The 20,168-nt window shown below is 42.9% G+C and overlaps 1 protein-coding gene across 1 annotated transcript; it reads right to left on the reverse strand.

Moving 5' to 3' along the window:
* Positions 1-16,985: 16,985 nt before the first annotated feature.
* On the reverse strand, positions 16,986-19,475 carry LOC109866620 (insulinoma-associated protein 1a). The gene has a single exon (XM_020455378.2). It carries the CDS (start codon positions 19,279-19,281, stop codon positions 17,869-17,871), a length of 1,413 nt encoding a protein of 470 aa, XP_020310967.1. The 5' UTR covers positions 19,282-19,475; the 3' UTR covers positions 16,986-17,868.
* Positions 19,476-20,168: the final 693 nt, after the last annotated feature.

The following is a 20,168-nucleotide window of genomic DNA, read 5'->3' on the forward strand; positions in this document are numbered from 1 at the left end:
AGAGGTAAAAAATGAACACAGAACATAATTCATATGGTTTCTATTTGAGTTAGTTTTGGAGTAAAAGACAATACCTTCAAACGGGTTTGCTAATTGTTTTATTTCAGTTTACAAAATAGTTTTTAAATTATTCGCTTTCATTGTAGTTTAAGTTTACTACAGTGGAAAAAGTACCCAATTGTTATGCTTGAGTAAAAGTATAGATACCTTAAGAGAAAGTTACTCAAGTGAAAGTGAAAATCCCCCAGTAAAATAGTACTTCAGTAAAAGTATAAAGATATTTGGTTTTAAATATACTTAAGTATCAAACGTAAATGTAATTGCTCACATATGCTTAAGTACCAAAAGTAAAAGTGTAAATACTTTTAAATTCCTTATTTTCAAATTCATCTGCAAAGCAGATGGCACCATTTTCTTGTTTTTAAAATGTACGGACAGCCAGGGGTACAGTCCAACACTCGGACATCATTTACAAACGATGCATTTGTGTTTAGCGAGTCCGCCAGATCAGAGGCAGTAGGGATGACCACGTGTTCTCTTGATAAGTGTGTGAATTTGACAATTTTCCTGTCCTGCTAAGCACTTTACTTTACTACATTCCTAAAGAAAATAATGTACTTTTTACTCCATACATTTTCCCTGACACCCAACATTACATGTTAAGTACAGATACTCCAAAAAAACGACTTAAGTAGTACTTTAAAGTATTTGGACTTATTTACTTTACACCACTGTTTTACTATAATAACCTTGGTCAGCTGTGATAAGGTTGTATCAGAGGTGAAGGTTGTATTCCAAGTGGCACTCTATTCCATATATAGTGCACACATTTTTACCAGAGCCCCTGGTTAAAAGTAGTGCACATATGGAACAGGGTGCCATTTGGAACTCACTAGAAATGTTTCAGGAAGTGGTCTGTCAGTCCATTTGACAGTCCTCAGGAGAACAAAGGCTTAGCACTAATGCAGTAGAGATCAAACCACTGCTTCTACCCATGAACAAGGTACTAAGACAGTCAGGCTTTTAATGTTAAACCAACCCAGCACCAGCCACCAGGGACGTCTTCAAAGCCTAGTGTACAATGACCGTCTTCTTATAACTTTCTCCTTAATTCAACCCTTTTTACTAAGGGTGGCTTGGTTAATTGTTGGCCATTGTGTTTTACACATCTGAGCCCGCATCAGCAGTCAACAATTGAATGGAAGTTGAAAGGAAAGGCTTTGTAATATTGGGAGGCTAATTTGAATACACAGCCACAGCGGCCCTTTGATAGTCCCGCAAAGTGAGACAGGGCACTGTGTCGCCATCTGGGGTCTGTGTATCATCGTGCGACGCCTGAAACTAGCAGGTCCCATATGGCAGACAGGGTCTGCCGGGTGTCGCCTCTCTTGTTGCTATTTGTTGTTGTTATTTATTTACGAAACCAGTCAGATGAGATGAGTGAGGTGGAGTTAGTGTTGCCCCGTGCCAGGACCAAGGATGGCAAGGGGGGCACAATTGGCATCTCATGGCATGGACCTCCATTGAGGCTAGCAGAGACCAGGGCAGACTAGCCTGGACTGGCCTGGCCACCGGACGGAGGGAGTCGGGTGGGCCATCTGTGTGACACACATGGGCGATTCCCCCTGGTTATCTCTCTTAGGCAGTGCCAAGTTGAGATGGCATCATACCCACCACCACCACCAGGCCATCCAAGAGAGGACAGAGGGTTGGTTGGTCACAGCACTCTTCAAGGACCTTGATCTTTGGTTCTGTCTATCACCCCAAATGTGGTCTACAGCCATGACTCCATGACGTGCGGAACATGACTTTATAGCACAAACAGATGGAAACAGATATACTGTATCCTGTACGTTTTACTACAGGTAGCAGCTCTCAGATAGTAATTGATATGATTAGACAGCATTATCAAATGTGAATACAGACAATGGGAATAAATAGTCATTTGACAATCTGAATGTTCGAAACTGTCATTTAAAACAGCATGCCGTTAAACATAAGCGTTAGTAAGAGAGTGAATGCTGATGTAGAGTGAGAGAATGTCCCCGAGGCTCAATTAGCTAGTCACCACAGGTCTCGCATGTAATCATTAGATGACTGGTGTAGCAGCAGACACACCTTGGAAGAACTGTTGGGCTGTTGTATTGGGCTGTTAAACCTCTGGGAGGTGGTTACGCTAAGACTCAAATCCTGTGCCTTCTCTCCCTCAGTCCCTACTGATCGAGCTACACTTCTCTGGCAATAGAGAGGTGTTGTTCTGTGCTGTTATTCAGGCTAGATCCCAAATGGCACCCTATAACCTAAATAGTGCACAAATTTTAACCAGAACTCTATGTGCCCTGGTCAAAAGTAGTGCGCTAGGGAGTAGGGTGCCATTTGAGACGCAGATTCGGTTGTACCGCAGGGAGGTGCTTGCTTGTCAGGCCCTCCCTCTTCCTGCTTGCCCAGCATGTGGTGTCTCACTGCCGGCCACACCCAGGGAACAAGCCAGCTAACGAGACGCATGGGCCTTGGCGTGTACAGGCAGGGTCAGTGCTGAACAGACCAATCAAGCCTGGGTGTGCTTACCAAATGTCACCCGATTCCCTTAATAGTGCATTACTTTTGACAAGGGTCCATATGGTTCTGGTCAAAAGAAGTGCACTATGTAGGACATAGGGTGCCATTTGGGACGTATTCTGGTTTTGGGTGGTTTTGGTAGCTTGGTGGTTTTAGCATTTCATTATGTAGTCTAAGGGTGCTGCAGAGGGAGGAAAGGTTGATAACGATATTCATTTTCCGTGGGACTATTTCTCACCTCTTTTTCGCCCTTTGTCCGTGCATTGCAAGTATTTGGGATATGATCATCAAAAATGGATTGTGTTCTGTTTACACTACACAGGAATCACGCTAATGATGCAACTAGTGCCGAAACTGTTTTTCAGCAGTGATCAAGTCTCATCTCGCTTTACAGCACATCCCAAAACGCATATGAAAATGTAATCAGCTCACTTATTTGGGTAATGGCGATGAAATTGGATTACGCTTTTCTCTCCTCGCCTGGCTGTCTCCAGTACTCTCCATGGCGGCGGGCTGACTCAGGCTTTGCCTCGTTACCCAAGTCCCTTTTAGCACCTCGTTAGTAGCCGGGAGCTGATGAGGTTAATTGGATGCTTTCAGCCTCCTTAATGACATTCAGAGGTTTCTCTCAGGAAGAAGGGCAAGTGTGCTCTATGGCTGACTGTGGCTGCACTCCCAAATGGCACCCTATTCCTTATATAGTGCACTACTTCTGACCAGGGCCCATGGTCAAAAGTAGTGCACTATATAGGGAATAGGGTGCTATTTGGGGCACAGTCTGTGTCGATGTGCCGATAGCTAGCTAGCTACCGTCTCTGGCCCCTGTCTATGATTGGCTGCACTTTTATAAGCCAATTATCCCTCTCGGGGAGGGTCGGCGTGGTCGTGGGCCTCTTGAGCGCGTCGCAGGGAAGGTCAATGCGATTGACGGGGGTTAATTAACCAACCGTAGCTCAAGAGACGGTCGAGTGTGAGCAGCCTCTGTCCCCAGCCCCAACCCCTCTGCCATCATTCATTCAAGGAATGAACTGCTTCTTACAGAAATAAATGGTTTCTTGTTTGTCATTGTTGTACTCATTGTGTATTTCTTATTATTTATATTATTTCTCTATTTTCTTTCTCCTCTACATTCTTTGGAAGGGGCCGTGAGTAATCATTTCACTGTTAGTCTGCACCTGTTGTTTACGAAGCATGTGACAAATGATATTGGATTTTATTCGAATTGCACATCGACTGAGGACAACATTGAGGTATACTAAGGTAGTGAGGGAATTTCCAGAAATTTCCTGGAAAGAAATCTAAAATGACCAAGGATGAATCTTGAGGACCTTCAAAACCTGAATACAAAAGAAGTAGCCTTGAGTGAACTGTGTTAGCAATCAAGAATGACTCCTTTTATAATTCTATATTCTATATTCTGAGTAGAAAGACAGAATGTCTGTCCTGCTACATGGGGTCCACACTCAGTGACTCCATTAGGCAATGAAAACAGTCGTCCTACTGTGGGGCTAAAGGGGGTTGAGCCGTCAGCATCTCTTTAAAAAGCATCAGCTGCCACCATCCCGGGCCTTTGACAACCTCTGTCAGTTTATGGAGATTCCAGACCCCCTCCACTGACCTTTATTGATTGTGGTCTGCACCAAACAGCCCCCTGCAGTCACCAAAGAGCCCTGCCCCTCGGGCTACAACAATGGGGTGCCGTAATGTTTCAATTACTGAACCCTTTCATTGTCTGGCCGTGACAGGGGAGATCCATCTCTAATTGCTGAGTGGTACCTTTTGTGGTCCATCCGGCATCCGCCCAAAGTAGTGTTTTTCAGACAGGACGGTTAGGATATGGTGTCCTACAACCACAGGACTGAAGAGAGGAACCAGTGTTGATAACTCCAACAAGAGTGATTTGAAGTTTGTTTCATATTTCATCTGATGTGACTTGAAAGCATGTGTCTGTCCGGGATCAATATTTGCCCAAGGGAGTGTGATTAACAGGTTTACTGGTGTCCTCCTTACTCCAGGTAATGGATAGGCAGGCTGCTTGTCAAAGATAAGATCCAACTTCTGTTGTTGAACTGAATCGTCTCATTGCCTCATAGCTTACAATATCAAATGACAAATAATGTGCAAAAACGCAGTTCATTTTTAGAATGAAGACCATTTAATTTCATCAGGAAATATTTTGCAGAAAACCTGCTGTTGTGATATGGCCCTGGTTGCCATGGCAGCTAAACCTGTGATGCTCTTTTGGTGTCCTAATTCACCCGGTGAAATCCAGAGTGGCCAGATTATGAAACCACTGAGCCCTGTACAAAACCCTCAGGATAAAAAGCCTCTCCGCAGGTGCTTTCAACTCTATTGTTCAGTATTGCCACTTAGTGCTTTTTAAATCCATCCTGTATTTCATATAATGATAACCAAACAATGGAGTGTGTAGAGCTATCTTTTGCTCCTTTAGTATTGCTTATGAACAAACCACACTGTTTGTATCTTTTGTACCAAAAACCATTTACTTTACTTTTGCCATTTCTTACAAACGCAAAGTGTGCACTGTGCAGGGGACAAGTTAGCCTCGGACAGTAGTGTCATGCACTTGAGGGATTCTCTTAAGCAGCAGGAAGGTCGTTCTGGAAGTGGACTGTGAAACGCTTGTTCTCTAGTGGACCATCTTGATCTGACAGACCGAAGGGCCCCCTCTGTGGCACCCTTTGTGGCTCCCTCTGTGGCCCCCTCTGTGGTGGTCCAGACCCCAGGCTCAGGTGCTCCTTGGCTCAGAGTTGCAGCAACCTCTTTCAGCGATTCGTTATGCCTTGGGCCAGGCCTGCTGCGCCGGCACGTGCCAGACTTTAGCAAGGAGTCACACACAGGGACCCTGGCAACCGTCCGGCCCGGCAGCCTCACCACCCCACCCCACCCCACCCCACCACCTCCCCGCCCAACCCCAGCCCAGGACAAGAATAGGCAGAGCCCCGAAGGGCATGGAGGGTCCCCTCTGGAAGAAGAGGAGGAGAAGGAGGAGGTGAAGGGCCTCTCTATTCTCCCCTGCAGCCCGGCAGGCTATTCATTAGCCCGAGTCATCAGGAGTTCAGTGTCTGAATGAGACAAGGACAAGTGGAGGGAACCAAATGCACACTGCAGAGAGAGCAGACAGACCGTGGCTGTTAGAATCGGAGCTGTGTGAGGAACACAGCGGAGAGGGAGTGTTTAACTGGGTTCGCTGCTCTGTGGTGATTAACAGCTATCTCTGTCAGAAAGGTCACGGCTACAGTCACAGGTCACTCTGCTGTTGTGATGAACACAGCTATATGAATAGAACACTGAGGTGGTTCAGAACATCAGAGTCAATGAGGACAAGGGCTATCAAATCCTGTCTGCTGTCATATCAGTTGGATTAGAGCTTGTCTTTTAAAGGAGGAAATATAAGGATTCTACTAGATCTGACTGTTCACAATCTGTTTCGTTCAATGAATAATAATATTGCACAATTTTTTCAAGAAAGCAAATTCTGAACAACCAACATCAACAATATACAACAACAATTTTACAATGATAAAATGTACAAATGCATTAATTTACTGTTTATAGAGAGAAATGACTCTTGGCTGAACTGGGTCTGGTGTCAGCCTGTGGCATGGGGTGCCCAGCTGGTCCCCTCATGGTGTCGATGCCCGCCCCCCCTGTCCGTCTGGCTGTATGCATAACATCATCAGACCCTTCATGGGGTCCCACATTAAAAAAATACTAAAATATACTATGGTAGCAATACTATAATATTCACTGTAGTGTTTTTGTGGACTTTACTGTAGTGTTGTGGACATGGATGTAGTATACTGTAGTATAAATACTGTAGTAAAAAAACAAGTATACTGTATACACAACTGTTCAAAAGTTTGGGGTCACTTAGAAATGTCCTTATTTTTAAAAGAAAAGCAACATTTTTGTCCATTAAAATAACATCAAATTGATCAGAAATACAGTGTAGACATTGTTTAATGTTGTAAATGACCATTATAGCTGGAAATGGCTGATTTTTATGGAATATCTACATAGGCGTACAGAGGCCCATTATCAGCAACCATCACTCCTGTGTTCCAATGGCACGTTGTGTTAGCTAATCCAAGTTTATCATTTTAAAAAGCTAATTGATCATTAGAAAACCTTTCTTCTGAAACTCGTCAGTCTATTCTTGTTCTGAGAAATGAAGGCTATTCCATGCGGGAAATTTCCAAGAAACTGAAGATCTGGTACAACGCTGTGTACAACTCCCTTCACAGAACAGCACAAACTGGCGCTAACCAAAATAGAAAGAGGAGTGGGAGGCCCCGGTGCACAACTGAGCAAGAGGAGAAGTACATTAGAGTGTCTAGTTTGAGAAACAGGCGCCTCACAAGTCCTCAACTGGACTTGATCAATTTGATGTTATTTTAATGGACATCAAATGGACCTCGGGGTATTTAAATATTTTTTTTTGTTGCCCGTTTTGCATGTTATTTTGCCATTAATATGTGTCACGTATCAATTTGCTTAATAATTGGTCTCTTTTTTGCTTTCTTGAGTAAGGCAGCTCCAAAATGCAGGTCTTTCAGCTTAGCTCAGTGTTTTCTGTAGTGGAGGGGCAGCCAGCGAGTGTAGGTTGGTAATGTTCTCTAGTTGCGCCGTGATTGGCTCAGTGTTCTGTCACTGATGGGGACACCACGTCACCGCATAATCTATGGGTAGAGCTCGAAAATTCAAGCCCCTTGGGTGCTACCATAGAGTTACATTAAAAGTTCCCATCCAAGAAGGCTCAAGATCATTGGCCACAGATAAAATGACATCCAATCATATTATATCTACAGTAGCTTTGATTGGTCATGTCAACATCATACTTTCAAAATCTTAGCTAGCAGTCATCATCATGAATCACGTCGACAATCTACTGGCAAATCCTTTTTACTCCTTATCATGTGAAGAGAAATAATGAAGAGAAAGTATAGATAAAACGTGTCGGTGCTCATCGGCCATTGGACATAAACATCACACAAGTTGGAAATCGCAAATTCAACAATTAGTGGTTTGGAAGGAATCAGAGGCTAACTGCAAGCATTGCAAAGTAATCACTAGCCTGCTATTCAGTGGAGTGGGTGTGTGGTCCCAAGTCTGGGTTTAAAGTTCTCTTTTCCAAGCTTAAAAGGGTCAACAAAATTCAACATTGGCCATGCTGTCAATCCAGCATGTCTTCTGCCGCGCTCAAAACAACTCGGGACTGGGAAATCTGACTTCAGTGAGTTCAAGACAACTGGGAACTGGGAAATCTGACTTCAGTGAGTTCAAGACAACTGGGAACTCTGAAAAAAACATGCTCTGACTGGAAAAATATGTTTTAAACAGTCATCCAATTCAGAATTGCAAGTATGTAACTCGGGCCTCTTTCTAGAGCTCTGACCTGAAGATCACTAATGTTATCATGATTCAACCTTGTTTTTTTCCAGAGTTCCCAGTTGTCTTGAAAGCACCATAAATCCAGAGAATGCCAGACTTTTGATGACAACATTTTCCCATGAAGGACCACCTTCCTGTTCAAGTGAGCACAGCACAACAAGGTGAGTCCGAAAATGTCTTGTATGCTGCTGCATAAATGATTTAATATGCCTGGGAGATATGTACTGTCTGTTGTTAAGAAAGTAATACTGGGTGTATGTTGTGTAGTAAGCTGTTAGCAGCCCATCCTAATAATTTGGACACTATTCCCCTCATAATTTCACCTACTGTTCTGACTTGGTGGTGCACATGTAGCCTATAGCCTGTTTTAGAATTCTGTCGCTGTACATTTCAAAAGTGCTGAACAAATATTTACATTGACTATGTCTGTCCTAGCTTGCTCATTAATGTCTTAATCGAAACTACAGATTGCCTCTGATCCGCTTGTTGTCCCCTTATGCCATAGTTTGTTCATCTCAATTGTCAGTAGAAACCACATTTGTTTAAGCAAGTCAGCCATTTCAGCTATGTTTTTTAAAAGGCAGTAAATGAGGCTGAATGAACTGTTTCGCTGCCAGACAAGGCTCCGCTGATAGCCAGGTGTAGCAGTGGTAAGGGGTTGGGACTCTGCTGTTGGGACAGCTTTATGTAGGCCCGAACAGTGTGTGGGCACAGTTTGTCACAGTTATAGTGCAATTCATGTAGTGTTGTGTTTGCTGGCATGCATGCCCCACCAAGACTTACATGCTAAAATTGCCACTGGTTACAGCCATGGGTAGCCCTGAACAGATAGTTCAGTGTTAACTATAAACTGTAGTGAACACAGTATATGGTCTATACTTGGCATGTAGGTTCCTCACTTATGGGTGGCACAAATTGGGATATGGGGGAGGGGAATGAGCAGGGTATATGCAAATTAAATACTGTAGTACAGTATATACTATAGTAATTACTGTAGTGTTTTTGTGGACTGTAGTCGTTTTGCTGACATTACTGTAGTGTTTACTGTAGTGTTTTTGCGGACCTTACTGTAGTGTTTACTGCAGTGTTTTTGTGGACTGCAGTACACTGTGGTATTTACTATAGTATTCTACAGTATACTTCAACATGCTATAGTAGCACAACACATGATCGGGGGACACTACAGTGTAGTATAGTATTCTACAGTATACTACAGTTTACAACGGAATTCTATACTAAAATGTAGCACTTTATAATGTGTGGTATGTCCCAAATGCACCCTATTTCCTATATAGTGCACTACTTTCAATCAGGGACTGGTCAAAAGTAGTGCACAAAATAGAGAATAGCGTGCCATTTGGTACGCATAAATGGTCTTTGTTCTGCTCTGGTCTGGTCCATTCCACACTGCCACCATCCGGACATTGGACATTGTCAGTCACCTGCTTACATTCCCCACGTACACTCACATCACATTACCAAAAACGTACATCAATGCCATAAAAGCTATTTGTTATTGAGTTATTGAGTTATTGAATTTGCACAGATTCAATCAACCACTAATAAAATCAGTCTTTGTACACTTGGGTGCTTTTTCATATGATATGACACATTTGTTTCTGTAAGTGTGTGTGCACGTGCCATATTTGTGTGTGTGTGTGTGTGTTTATTAGTGTGTGTGCATGTCAGGGGATCATCTGCACAGGCTCACAGAGCAGAGGGCAGGCCAGAACAGCAGACTGGCAGGAACAGAGGGGAGCCAGGGCTATTTGCATAATTATGCCCCTGCTTCCTGGAGAGGCAATGAGAAACACTTCTCTAACCTCTATCGACCTTTCATGAACTGGAATACTGAACAGCACAGGGACAGAGGGAGAGAAAGAGGAAAATAAAGAGAGGTTACCAAAAATCTGTAGTATTCAGTTGTATTGTGCAAGGTTGTGTGTATACCCTGTGAGTGAGTGAGTGTGTGTGTGTGTGTGTGTGTGTCAGTTTATTTAGGCTAGCTACGGTATGTGTTGCCTATGTGTTTCATGGATGTTATCTCTGCGTCTTCAATTCAGGTAGGATTCCTTTGTAGTCAAGCCCCTATTGGCCGTCAGGACGATCACCCAGCCATCGGTTAGTCTAAGAATACACATTTATCTGCATTGATCGTAAATGGAGGATTTGTATCTCTCACCCCTCCATGAAACAGGACCACGTCTGCAACATAATCAGGCTCTAATGTGAGAGGCCTCTCCTGCCTTATTGGAAATTCATTCTGAATAGCTTGTTATTATCTTGGCCTCTGGATGTGTGAATAGATTTACAAGCATTAGGGCCGGGGCATTGTGAGGGGCATGTGTGGAGGACGTCCGGGGTCTTTTGTGTGTGCTGGGGTTGGAATCAGCTGTCCCCTCCACAAAAGCCGTCTGCTTGGAGGAACACAACAGAGAAATGTGTCGCGGTGTTTTCAGGAATCACCAAGTAGACATGTGCCAGCTTTAGACTGTGTCTCGCTCTAAAACAAGCAAGCTGTTAACACGTAGGCTACAGACTCATGTGCATGTACAAATAAATGCGGGCGATGCGCTTGAGATTGTGGGGTTGAACGGTGGTTGGGGGAGGATGTCGTGATTTAAAAAAATATATATGGAGATATTTAAAACTATAAAATACTTCAAAGTCGTGACGGTTTGAGACAGTATACCTTCACATCACCTGATGACAGTGTCACAACAATTGTCTGGAGGCCTATCTCTCTTGTCATTAGGATCCAAACAGACCGTTCCCTCCTCTCTGGTCTCTTGGTTGAAATAATTAGTCTTTCACTTTGAGAGTGTGTCAGGTCAACAGGGGGATTGGAGCTTATTGTTTGAGCCGTGCTCGTCCCACAGATAAAGATGGGTATCAGAGCCACCTGTATCCTGAACTCCACAAAAAGGAGTAGCCATCTGCAGGACTAGACTCCAACAGCCTTGAGCTGTGTCAGGGATCTGTAGCTAGGCTAGGAACAAGAAGGGCTGGGGGGGGGGGGGGGCATAGACATGATTATGTAAGAGTGGAAATTGGACTTAATTCTTTAGCAGCAACAGTCAGTCAAGTTTCGTGAGCTCCTCTATGCTGTCTTCATTTTCCCGTGGTTGATGTGCCACTCTCCGTAACATCCAAATGACATAATCGAGTTATGTAGGCAGGGGCAAGCTCTCACAACTCACCTTATAAAAACTATGGACATGTAATAATGTAGAGATACGTGCACTATCGAAACAGCAACAACAACAAAAAGGAACCTCTTCCTACACCTGTTCTATATGTTGTGGGAAAGTCGATTCGAAGATCTAGGCAGAGACTATTTAAGGTACAATAGTAAATCTGTAATAGAAGCAGCTGCAGGGAGACCCGTCTCTGATTTACAGTCAGGGAAGAACTCACAGGGGAAATGGTTGCATGTCACTCATATAGAGGGAGGTGGTAGTAGTTGTTTTTATACAAGCAACATTAACAGACAACAATGGCCTTGTGTTGGGGTGCAGACATATAACAGGCGTCGGACTCCATGAAATGCAGTTCATCACAATTCAACACAGAACAGAGCATAGACCTTGAGAAGTTACAACAGCTCACCCCAATTTTGCCACCGCATATATAATGTCATTTGACAGGGTCAGATGCTGAGTTTGAGTAAAAAAAAAACGGAAGAAATGCCGAATTTACAATACTAATAATTACAAAACACTCATTTAAAAAACGTAACACATAATGCATGACATAAAAAGAATACAGAACACTTGAAACGTTACAGGACAGTTTTCATGATGGAAATTGAAATATTAAAATGTGATTGTAAAAAAAAAAAGGATGCAGGCTGTTAATGACACACGGATTACCAGCCCCCAAAAACAAACAATGCAGTTGTAGTCATAACAATTTTTCTGTATGTGTGTGTGTGTGTGTGTGTGTGTGTGTGTGTGTGTGTGTGTGTGTGTGTGTGTGTGTGTGTGTGTGTGTGTGTGTGTGTGTGTGTGTGTGTGTGTGTGTGTGTGTGTGTGTGTGTTTGTTGACTCTCCTTGGGGTTGCCTGGACCTGACACCAACACCTGCCGTACTGGAAAATGCCTGGAGGTTTGTTTGACTTGCCATGGGCAGCCGGGGGGAGTGGATGAGAGTGTGTTTACTTTTCTTCTTTTGTCTTTTTCTTAGAACGGTGAAGATAAGAGGCACGCGCTGTGCTGCACTCTGCTGTGGACTAAGCTGAAAGACTGTCTGTTCACTTTTCCTTTTTTTTTCAGGAGGGATGGAGCCGATAAGTAGATGGAGGATGTGAATCGAAAAGAGAGGAAAGGAAATTGGGGGTGTGGCTGACAAGCAAAGGGCAGGTGTAACTTCCACCACCGTGTGTGTGTGTGTGTGTGTGTGTGTGTGTGTGTGTGTGTGTGTGTGTGTGTGTGTGTGTGTGTGTGTGTGTGTGTGTGTGTGTGTGTGTGTGTGTGTGTGTGTGTGTGTGTGTGTTAGGTTAAAAAACACACACATACACACACACCCACATGTATGCCCTCACACACAGTAACACATCCAACCCTGTAACACTACTCCCCAGGTCTGGCTAACCGCATTACACCGCGATGGATGTCTGATTACATCAGCTAAATTAAATAACTCTGTGTTGCTTTCATGTGAGATATCGAGTCAGCTCACAGGAGAAAATAAAGGTGTATTTGAACAGGACCAGAGAGGAGTAGAACTGCCTTGGGATGCTGACTGTGAAGCCTCTGCAATGCACACTTCAAGACAACACACAATGCAATTGTAAACAAGACTGGGGTTTCAGCTCTGTGACACTTAACCCTTCCTTAATTACAGAGTCGGTAGTGCCAGGATACATATACTCCATGTCCCTGTTATATTAACACAGTCTAACTCCTCTCTCCTTCAATGGAGATCAGATTAGCTGTCATATTTGAATAGTAGACGTGTGACTATTTGTAAATGCTACGGTTTTTATCTTTCCCCAAAGGTTTTTTTCTCCTTCTGTGTAGATGTAGACTGCGACAGACAGCTCTATTATAGTGCAGCAGCAGTCTGTAATGTTTGTGTGAAAGGCTTTATCTGGAGCTCTTATCTTTGGCCCGCTCCCCAGCTGCCTGCCATACACCTGTCTGTCTGTCAGACCCAGTGGGAGGAGGTGTGTGGATGGGGGGGGGGGGGGGGGGGGGGGGGGGGGGGGCAGGCTGTTGGCCAGGCCGTCGCTGTGTGAGGAGCAGGGTTTGGGGTTCAGGGGGAACTGAAGGAATGTGTTGTGATTAGTGAGGACATACTTTGTGGTCACCGCAGGGCGTTTGTGAAGTGCAGTTGAGGACATTTCCTCGTGAGTGTTTATTTTAAATTTTTAAAGAGAGTCCAAGAATTTTCAGCATGATTATGTGACGTTTTACCACGGCCGTCTTCTTGTTTCCTACTTTACAGAATAATAGTGAAGACATCAAAACTATGAAATAACACATGTGGAATTGAGAGAATGCCAAGAGTGTGTAAAGCTGTCATCAAGGCAAAGGGTGGCTACTTTGAAGAATCTCAAATATAAAATATATTTTGATTTGTTTAACACTTTTTTGGTTACTACATGATTCCATATGTGTTATTTCATAGTTTTGATGTCTTCGCTATTATGCTACAATGTAAAAATGAAGAAAAACCCTTGAATGAGTATCCATCATTTCAAAGCTCAGTGATTCACTCATAATGGTGCATTTCATAGAGAATGTTGCAAACTGGACGACATGTAGGAAATTACTTTGAAGAGATGGTGATTGGGTCGAAATAGGCATTTGGCTATTGCTAAATTCAATATACGTGTCTTTAACTGCCACTTCCCGAAAGTGAGGCTCTTCCCACATGTCAACTCATTATTCTCAGCTTCGGAAGCATCGTCATTCATCAAAGTTCGTGTGGCTATCATTCAACACTGCATCCTTGGAAATATTCTCCAGACTTACAGGGAATTGTTGATATGTTGTCAATTTATTATTCTAGACCAAATTTTCTTCCCAGAATGCATTTTACGTACATGTATTTTTTAGGCCAACTGTATATGCAAATATGTACATATTTAATTCAATATAAACTGATTTTGTTAATACAAAAAATTATTATATTTGTGTCTACATTCAGCTGGTAAAACTTGATTGTGACATGATTAAGTTTTTAAAAATCCTTATTATAGTATGGGGCCTGATCTTAATGTATACATTTTCTATTTTAATCATCCAGCTCAAGTTTTTTTTGTCCAATCATTTTATAAGCTGAGGTTAGAAACAACCATAATAGGGCCATGCCTTAAGTTCCTGACCCATGCCACTCCCAGTGGCAATGACCATATGTGTGATTGACAGCATGTAGGCCTCTATCACAGGCAGCAGGTACTGTGTGAGGGTGTGGCTGGCCCAGCCATCACACCTTTCTACTCCTCCAGTGATCTGGTTGCCATGGAGAACCAGGTGCAGCCCAGGTGTGAAGCGTAGTGTGAGCTGTACAGTGCTCAGCTACTAAGACACACTGAGCCGGGGGGCCATTTTCATACCCCCTTACCTACCTCCTTTTTTTAAAACACTGTACTCAGTATCACTAAGCCAAATACGATGTCATTGCATGATTATTAATGTGCTTTCTGAAAAGTGATACTTTTATCATTTTTATACTACAGCCATACTTAAATGGTAGAAAAAGAAAAGAATATAGACCTATTTCCTCCGTTTTAAGCAATCAACTCCAAACCAAAGTGGAAATGTGCAGACTGACTCAACTTAGTGTGCTTGGATTCAGAATTGTTATACTATTTATCCCTTTTAAAATAAAACCATTTGAAATTTGCATTAAATGAAATGAACATGGGTTTGATTGAGAACCATAGGAGGAGTACAGTGGTAGCTATTCAAAATGCCCCTGCCAATTAAGCTACAAGATTTTAAAACATCCCTGCTCACATTCTCTAACACTTCTATAAACTATTACTAATTGTAATTTGCATAAATTAGCATACAACTTCAGAGATTCAATGCCAAGCAAGGTTGTTTTTATATTTTATATTTGTATTTTATATTTGTATTTTATATTTGTATTTTATATTTGTATTTTATATTTGTATTTTATATTTGTTTTTATTTCTATTTGTTTTATTTGAAATTCTGCTTACTTTCAGTTCGTTTTCAGACCTGATTTGCTAGTTTTATTTAGTTTCAGTTGTATAAATATTTTTTTTTAAATGTATTTTATAATTTGGTGTCAGTTTTAGTTGTAGTGTTGACTGGGAGGCTAGACTGGGATCATGACTGGGAGGCTAGACTGGGATCATGACTGGGAGGCTAGACTGGGATCATGACTGGGAGGCTAGACTGGGATCATGACTGGGAGGCTAGAAGCCATTCGTGTCTTTTGTGTGTTTTTCGGGATGCCACTTCTTGCAACTCGGAGGCAGTAATACATAAGGTGATGGGTCAGGTCATAGGTCAGGTCATAGGTTAGGTTTAAATTATAATGGTAATGTTCTTTTGCTCAGATGTTGCATGCATCAACCAATGGTTGCATGCTATGTCATCTAATGTGCAGTTTGGCACCAGATTGCTATAACATATGATGTGGTTAGCTGATATGTAAAATACCTATCCAGGCATTGAAAGATCTGGCATTGCGTCAGGAACATACCCAATCTCAATGTGACTTGGATTGAAAAGGAATAGTGCAGAGACAGGTGCAAAAGAAATATGGCGTAAGGAAAATCTCTCTCGCCCATGTTTACACCAATCCAATGCTTTTTAACTTTAGTGGTACATGCAAGAAGAATCAAGTTAGTTACCTAGAAAATGTTTTCCGGTAAGCCAGTGATAGTGATTCACAAACTAGGCCTATTTGAAACATTGCTATTTCCTGGCCACATTTACCCCCCAGATTTGAGTTTGTTTTGGAGTCTAGGATAATAGTTTAATATAGTTTAAGTTTTTCAAGCAGGTTTGTTTTATTTATTTTTTCAGTTTACTACATTGTTTTTTCATGATTAGTGTTAGTTTTGATTTCAGCTTTAGTTTGCTATAATAACCTTGATGCCAACCACAAGAAGACCGTGGTAGACATTTTAAATGCTACTACTCTTGAACCATTTCAGCTTCAAACATTAAAATAACTTTAACATGTTCTAAACTAGAGCAATTATAACTATTAACATTAGCATGAAATAATAACCCACAATTAAAGTAACGCTTAAACCATTCAAGCTAGAGACACCAAACCAACTTTCACATGTTCTGGGCATGCTATCTATCAGTCAATCAAGCAATCAATCAATCTTTCCATCGACCTACTTTTTCAACTATAAAAGGTCACTACTATTACTACGGTAGTCACTACCACTGCTAGAACTTATTTCACAACCGTAAATACCTTAAGACAAGCTAGCAAGCACACATATTTTCTTTAGGAAATGTACTTGTATAGTAATATTTAAATGTCTGATAATATCTAAAACATGTATGTGACCTCTAAGTAGCCCTAGTAGTGACAGAACCTACTGTAGCACAGTATCCTCTCTCTCTAACTACCCTCTGCTGTGCTGATAGGATGCAGTGAATAAACATACAGTCGTCGTCCCCCCCCCCCCCCCCCCCACACTATCTGGTGCAGTGGGGCCATCTCTGCTTCCTGTTGGTCTGCTCTGTGCTGCTAGGCTGCGATGGGATGTCGCTAATGGAGGCTGCCTCTTGTGTGAAGACGATAGCCTGAGACCCAACGTCAGTGTAGTGAGGGGGAGCCTCAACAAACTCAAGTCAAGTGTCTGTCTTGCCACCTGCTAAACACCTGCAACTGCCCTGTGCTCCCTCACTGACTGACCATGCAGTGCCAAGTCGAGGCTGTGTCCATTTACTTACGGACAATAGTGACATGCACTACAATATGGTGTTGACACCAGCACTATGGCTGCAAGGTCCTACCTAAGCTCAGGTCAGAAAACATAAATTAGTCCAAGTTAGTCAAACAATATGGATTTTTTTGTTTTTATTATTTGGACATTTAGCAAATACTGCAGAAACATACAAACGCGGTAAGAGCTTATAGATACAAAACAATCAGAGGGAAAAAAATATGATTGCATTTAAGAGCATTGAAGAGAATGTTTTATAAGCTCATGGTCATTAGATTGTAGCCTACTTCACACATACACCATTCTCGGTATCTATGTAAACTTGACATAAATAAGTAAAAATGATACTTTGCTATGGCATGAAGAAATGCATTAATGAGTCACACATAAATCACACAAAACAATAATTTACATAAGATAAATTCAATAAATAAATAAATAAAAATCATGATGGTTTACTTGTAGTATATTGGCAATACAGTATGCAAATAACAGTAATGATACAATATCTGGCCAAGGATAAATAAGACATTAAAAACAATCATTATTCGACACATAAATTAAGGCAGTTTTACAGCAGGTGTGTACAAGAGCTCTAATCCAAGGCATTGATGGATAGGGAAAACCTTTCAAATTGTATTATGTTCAGAGACAAAGCTAAAAATGGAATGTCCACAGATTCACAAGCTATAATAAAGCTAATAGATACATTTCCAGCCTGTGAATTAAAAGGCAATTTTATGACAACGGTACAGCTAGGATATCCCTTTCTTAGGTCTAGAAGCTAATGCAAAAGCACTTGTGCAGAGATACTAGAAAAATAAGTTAACAGTCTAATGCTTTACTTTCTTTAGATCAACTAAGATGAGTCTGAAAAATATAGAATTCAAGCTCCAAACAGGATTTAAAATCCCCCTTTACTAAATGCACAGACTGAGGATGGAGTCGAACTCACGCACATGACTTCCATGCGTACAGACACAGGTTCAACAGGCTGGGCGATTAACAGGCTGGGCGCACAGGCATCTGAAGGAGGATCACCTGCCTGTTTTCTGAGGGATGACATTTGTTGATGTGCCGTGTAAGTCCCGGTGAACTGTAGAACATGGCAGGGCAATATTTGCATGGGTAGACCTGCGAGGAGTGGAGGAGACGGATATGCCTTTCCTGATTGACTCTGTTGGGGAAGTTCTCTCCACAAACAGGGCACAGGTGGCACCCTGAGGAACTCAGATTCAGTGGTGCGTGGCTTGGAGTTTGGTCACTGGGCTTTCCCTCGCTTTGGGATGGTGGATAGGCATCGTGGTCCTCGCTGCTGGTGTTGTGGGAGGATGTGGCATGTTGAGATAGGATGTGCTTTCTCAGGTATGCCTGGCGTTTAAACTTTTTCCCACAGTGATGACAATCATAGAGACCCTCCTCTGATCCAACTGACCCCGACTCTGACAGCCCGGGGCTGGGTGTGTCTCTTTCGCTCCGGAGCTTTATTTCTTCAGACACAGCCTTATCAATCGCCGGCATCTTATCACTCTGGGATTTAATATTTTGCGCACCAGATATTGACGCTGTATTCTGTGGCTTTGGTTTGTGCCAGCGCCTGTGGGAGGCTAGGTTCGCCGGGCAGCTGAACACCTTATCGCATTCAGGGCATCTGTATTCAACTCTCACAATCCTGGAGCACTTGTGCTGGGCCAGCGCGAACGGGTTGCCATATGCTTCTCTGCACAGTTGACAGACGAACTCACCGAGGGGTTTGTCACCTGCTGCCGGCTGTGGTCTGGGTTTTTGGTCGACAGGCGCCTCTTTAATTTTGAGGCCAAGCACGGGTGATGTGGTCATCTCGTCTTCGAAGTGTAGTTTCCTGATAGCTTTGTTTTTTTTGGATGGAGGCTTGTTTTTACGCTCGGTGTCGCTTGAAGGCCTTTTGGTGCCATTCCCGGTGACAGCGGGTGGGATTGGGTTCGTGGTTGTCCCGGTCCGGTTGCTGTTACTGGTACCGATTTTTAGGTCCACTGGGGCAAAGAGATTATCTAAAGTGGTAAGTGCTGCAGGTGTGGGAAAGGATTCAGCAGACACAGGTGAGCCTAGATTTAAACGTCTCTCAAAATATGCCCGTTCATGGTCCTTACTGACGGGCCGGGTGGGGCTGTAGAGCGCCTGGTACAATGCCTCCGGGTTCCCAAACTGAACGGGTTTCGCGTCATGTCCGGGTGCCGCTGCTGTGGCTGATGCCTCGCAGAACACGGATGCTGCTGCTGAGCGCTCAGGGAAGGATGCGAGAGCCTCCGACTGTAGTGCGTCTTTTGGACTCTGTAAAGCGTGTATTTGTTGTCCCTGCTCCTCTTCGTCAGAGCGCACCCTGTAAGACACAGGGTTCGCTTTCTTGTTCCTTTTCACTAAAAACCCTCTTGGCATTTTTGCGGTGGACGGAACGAATAAGGCACTTTGGACCCACAGATGATGTTGAAATAAAATCCAGGTTCAGGTTATTATTGCAGACACATCGGACACTTTGATTTTCACCGTCCCCTGTTATTGATTCGTTCTCTTCCCGAGATGCTTTTACCACGACATAGCTGCACTCTTTTTAAGGAGACATGATGACATTGTTCTCGCCCCTTGTTGCCTCATCCCCAACCAATCAGATGGAACCAACATCCCTATGGATTTGCGAGTGGGTGGGGAGGGTGGAGAGGTGGGCTTGGTTTCGGGTGGAAATGTAGGAGGATTTGCAGATTTCTAAACAGATGTACCTGAGTTTGTATTATATTACTATGTGCTCATTGCCCCCTCCCCCCTCCCTCCCTATCCCGTTAAAGGCACACGCCGGGACCCTCCTTTTTTACGGTCTGATGAGTTTGTATAGAAATGCACACGTGCCTCGGCTTTGTGTCTCCTTTTGGGGGGGGGGGGCTCTGATCTGCCAAAAAGTCGACGTCCGTCACTACACAAAAACCATCAGAATCTAAAATCCAAATTAGGTAGGGGTGCCTGATTAACGGACAATGACAAAGATTCCGGGGTTGGTGTGGTTTATTAGTAGGCCCTACTCAAAATATTATCTTCAGTGCAGACACGCACACACACAATGTTGAGTGGCATGTTTTAGTCTGCTTCAATTGCATCCATATTCAACCTTATTCGAGGCTAAACCGTTTCGGCAAATTATTTATTGGCAACCTATATTCAAACAAGTTGTATAGATTAGGCTATCCCATAAAAACACACAAAGCCCAAACAAGCAAATATATATATATATTTTAAGCAGCGACAAAGAAACATTTTAAGGCATTCATAGCGAC

This window comes from Oncorhynchus kisutch, linkage group LG21 (genome assembly GCF_002021735.2).
Source record: "Oncorhynchus kisutch isolate 150728-3 linkage group LG21, Okis_V2, whole genome shotgun sequence".
In the NCBI taxonomy this organism is placed as follows: Eukaryota; Metazoa; Chordata; class Actinopteri; order Salmoniformes; family Salmonidae; genus Oncorhynchus; species Oncorhynchus kisutch.